General features: G+C 41.5%; 1 protein-coding gene across 2 annotated transcripts in view; it reads left to right on the top strand.

Moving 5' to 3' along the window:
• The window catches only part of LOC106880387 (N(6)-adenine-specific methyltransferase METTL4), an 85,069-nt gene that overhangs the window by 10,744 nt on the left and 69,782 nt on the right, over nucleotides 1-4,543 (top strand). Inside the window, exon 4 of one of the 2 annotated variants that reach the window (XM_014930297.2) lies at nucleotides 1,436-1,498. The exons of the other annotated variant lie outside the window; for it this stretch is intronic. Coding sequence (XP_014785783.1) covers nucleotides 1,436-1,498 — 63 coding nt within the window. The remainder of the gene's footprint in view (nucleotides 1-1,435; nucleotides 1,499-4,543) is intronic. 2 annotated transcript variants of the gene reach the window in all.

Genomic DNA, 4,543 nt, shown 5'->3' with positions numbered 1-4,543 from the left:
TACATGCTCGAAATGTACATACATCAAGGTATATTTGTAGAAAATTTCACGAAAAAATATTAATTTTCCTGGAAGTTGAGAAGAATTTAAGTGGACTCTGTTGGAATTTCCGAAAATTGTCCCCCACCCCCATTCGGATTCTACATAGTAAATACTATATGCATAGAAAATTTCATTAAAAAATATTCATTTTTCTGAAAGTTATGACCTCCCAAAGTCTGGGGTGTAAAACCCTGTAGTTATGCCGAAACCTCTCTCACAGTTCTGACAATTCACCGTCCTCGACGAGGACTTGTTTTCACCGATCCAGATAGGAAGAGCGTCAAAATTAACTTCGGCGGGATTTGAATTCAGTGAAAAGAGCCGGAACAATACCGCGAGGCTTTCTGACCATCACTCTAATGGCTCGGCTAATTCACAACCATACATACATACAATATATACATATATATACGTACGTACATACATACATACATACATGCGTGCGCTCGTACACAATGTATACATACATGCACATACGTACGTATTCACACATGCATAACTGCATGTGTGTATACGTATGTATAACGTAAGTGTCCCCACAATGCGTGTTTTATCTGAAATTAAACCCTAATTACAATTATAATAATCCTGACATCTCTACTAAAATTCTGATTCTTACATCTTCTCCGTGATGGTGTTTGGCCTTTGTTAGGGAAGAATGAGCTTTGAATAATTTTCTAGGATTTAAAGCGCAAAGAGCAACGAAACTTTTGCTCGCTCTCATCCTACACCCGAGCATCGCTCACTTAATGGGTTGATAGCGAACACATGCTATCACATGTAGGACGGATCTGGCTTCGGCTGAGTCCACTGTGAAGATCATCTCACCACCTTCCTTTGATCAGGAAGGGAAGGCAGTGTTTGTCTGGTAGCCTTAGCGAAATCGGCTGTGTGGGGGGACCAGACTGAAAAGGCTGAAGACAGACACGTTCATCTTGGGCCAAGCCCTCATCAACTTTTTCAATTTACACTTGAAAAGGAAAGTGAAGGTGGAGTGGTAGATGCTGTCTCCCAGCAATTTTGTTGATAGGTCGGTGAATATGGCAAGAATGGTCCGAGTGGATGGTCCTACACTAGACCTGTGTCTGTAGATTGAGGGGAGATGATGTGAAGAAGACACTTGCCCTTGTGGTCAAGGCAACGGTGGTTTTGTGGGGTCTCCACGAGCAGCTCTAGGAAGTCTTCCTCTTTTCAGAAGTTATTCATCGTTAGAATTTATATTGTTATTTTTTCCTTTTTATATGCTTCTCTATGCAACCCCATGTTGTATTGTCCTGTACCGTCTCCAATGTATTTTGTAAACCCTTAGTGATGAAGAAAGAAATGATGGTGATGATGATGGTAATCATCATCATCATCATCATCATTATTGTTTTTATATATTTTTTTGTAGAGAAAACGCAGAGTTTCTGACTTGAATGTAGGAGAAATTCAGGCGAAAGAATATCACGAGAAAGTAAGTGAATTTATATGAGACTTTGAATTCTGTTGGTGTGTGTATGTGTGTGTGTGTGTGTGTGTGTGGAGAAATAGATAAACAGAGGGAGAGAAAGTGTGTGTGTGTGTGTGTGCGTATACCTCTGACAATATATTGGGAGGAGTGCTGGAATTTCGAAATTAGAAGTGAAGGAGGAAGAAAAGGTGCACATGCATGGCTGTGTGGTTAAGAAACTCGCTTTGCAACCGCGTAGTTTTGGGTTCAATCTCACTACGTAGCACTTTTGACAAGTGTCTTTTGCTATATGCTTCTCTGAATTTTGCTATATGTTTCAGTGAATTTGGTAGATAGAAACTGTATGGAATCTGGTCTTGTATATATATGGGCATAAGAGGAATCAAATGTAGCATGCAAGAGAGAAGACTATTTTGTTTTGGACATGAGATGTGTATGAATGAGGACAGCTGCATAAAGAAGTGGCGATCACTGAAAATGGATGGTACCCGTGGAAGAGGGAGTCCCAAGAAGATGTGGGATGAAGTGGTAAGGACTGATCTCAGGATGTTGGGCTTCATGGAGGAAACGACAATGGACTGAGATGTCTGGTGATATGAAGTTCTTGTGAAGACTTGCCTACACGGCCTCAGACTCAACACGGAGACCCACATCAAGTGCCCGGAGGAGGTAGTGCTGCCCTGGGTCAGGAGGGTGGCTGCTGCAAGACCCTATGTCTGGCAACAGGACTCTGCACCATGCCACACAAGCAGGAGAATCCAGTCATGGTATCCCTGTTCACTGTTATCGGGGCCGAGATGACTCCACAAATACGATCCCTGTGAGTCAGACTGGCTTTTCCAGCGCATCTCTCTCCCCATCTTCCAGGACAACACCTTCTCCATTTATGTCCGCTAGAGGCATGGCACAGACTGACAAGTCTTAACTCAACATTCTACTCCCGGGACCGGAGTGTTTGAACAGAAACTTAACGGTAGAAGGGATGACACTAGTGGCTGTGGGAACGGCGGCGGCTAGTGTATTTCTAGGGGAAGTAACTCACTTCGTGCAGTCTTCTTAGTTGTTTCCCTTGAAAGTTTTTTTGTTCTTCGTAAAAGGAAGGATTTGTTTGTTGGATTTGATGCAGAAATTGTGTTGGTTGTGAAAGATTATTGGTGACTCTTTCGGTGCTGGTGTCACATGATAAGCACCCACTCTGTAAAGTGGTTGGTGTTAGGAAGGGCATTGAGCCATGGAACCCTTGCCAAAGCAGACAATGGAACCTGTTGTGGCTCCCGGCCTTTGCCAGCTCCTCTCAAACCATCCCACAAATGCCAGCATGGAAAACAGATGTTGATGATGATGATGATATATGGAGGGCTTCTTTCAGTTTCTATTTACCAAATCCACTCTCAAGGCTTTGGTCAGCGTGAGGCTACCCTCGCCCAATGGAACTGAACTGAAGACCAAGTTTCCTAACCACACACCCACACCTGCACCCACATGACCCTTCATTGACCTGCTGCCTATTGTCACCAACTGCTATGTGAGGGAAAAGGGGCCAGTACGGAAGCCAAAAGTTAAATGACGATTTTTATATGTATATACACTCATGTATGTGTGTGTGTATGTGTATGTATGTATATGTGTGTGTATGTGTATGTATGTATATGTGTGTGTATGTGTATGTATGTATATGTGTGTGTATGTGTATGTATGTGTATGTATGTATATGTGTGTGTATGTGTGTGTGTATGTTGGCACAGGCGTGGTTGTGTGATAAGTTGCTTGCTTTCCAGTTACAATTCTAGATTTGATGGACAGAAACTTAAAAGATATCCATCATATATGTGTGTGTGTGTGTGTGTGTGTGTTTGACCTTCCTCCACAGCTTGGTAACCGGTCTTGTTTTGTTTACATCCCTGTAACTTAGCAGTTCAGCAAAAGAGACTGATGGAATAAGTACTAGGCTTAAAAATGAGAACTTCAAGACAATGCCCCAGCATGGCCACAGTTGAATGACTGAAACAAGTAAAAGATATATTGATAGAATTTCCTGTGTCAGAGACGAAGGTTCATGGTTCAATTCCTGACTGAACGATCCACACAAATGATTGGTTTATTGCAACCAAATGTTTGTGTTGCACATAAGCACACTCTCTCTCTATCAAATCGATATTGCCAGTATGGGTGGCACAAGTGTGCCACTTGTCAGATGTTGAGATGATTTTAGAGCAACAGGGGATGTGTTATATTCAAGAACGCAATGTGCCACCTGGCCTGGGAATCGAACCCCCGATTTTAGCGCTTGCGAATGTAACACCCTAACCACTTGGCCATGTTTTCGTCTCCCTTCGCTTTCATCTCCCACTGTACATGTTGGCCTTCTTAATGCTTTTTCTTATTCACACAAACACACACACACATGCACCTGTAGACATATTTAATTCACACACACACACAAATCTAGATATGCCGATGCTTAGACACATTACTCACAAGGTTTAGAATGTGAACAAGTAAGAAAAAGTTATCTAGCTCCCCCTCCCCCCACATCCTTCCTCTATAAAGTTTGTATTTGCGACCAATTTACTATTTATAATGTCTATTGTAAACAAGGTGTGTGTATGCATCTGTACCTGTCTGTATGTGTGTGTAGACATTGTAGTTGTGAATATGTGTTTGTTTAAGCATATACATGAGTGCGTGTGTGTGTGTGCACTCACATATGTGTATTATCCATATATATACAGTGTATATATATATATATATATATTATATATATATATTGTTCTTGAGGGTCACAAGTTCATGGGAATATAGTCAGGTCACTTATGTTAGACTAGAGACATGGTTGAGAGCGTGGGTTTGTAGTAAGAAGTCTGCTTCTGAAGCACATGGCTCTGAGTTCAATCCCATTGTGTGACACCTTTGGGAAGTATGAAGTATCCTCTAGTACAGCCTCAGGCTGACCAAAGCCTTGTTAGTGGATCTGGCAGATGGAAACTAAAAAAAGCCTGTCGTATATATATATATATATATATATATATATATATATATATATATATA

This window comes from Octopus bimaculoides, chromosome 19 (genome assembly GCF_001194135.2).
Source record: "Octopus bimaculoides isolate UCB-OBI-ISO-001 chromosome 19, ASM119413v2, whole genome shotgun sequence".
NCBI classification, from domain to species: domain Eukaryota; kingdom Metazoa; phylum Mollusca; class Cephalopoda; order Octopoda; family Octopodidae; genus Octopus; species Octopus bimaculoides.
Note: the sequence above shows the minus strand (reverse complement) of the source record. Positions and strands in the feature narration are given on the sequence as shown.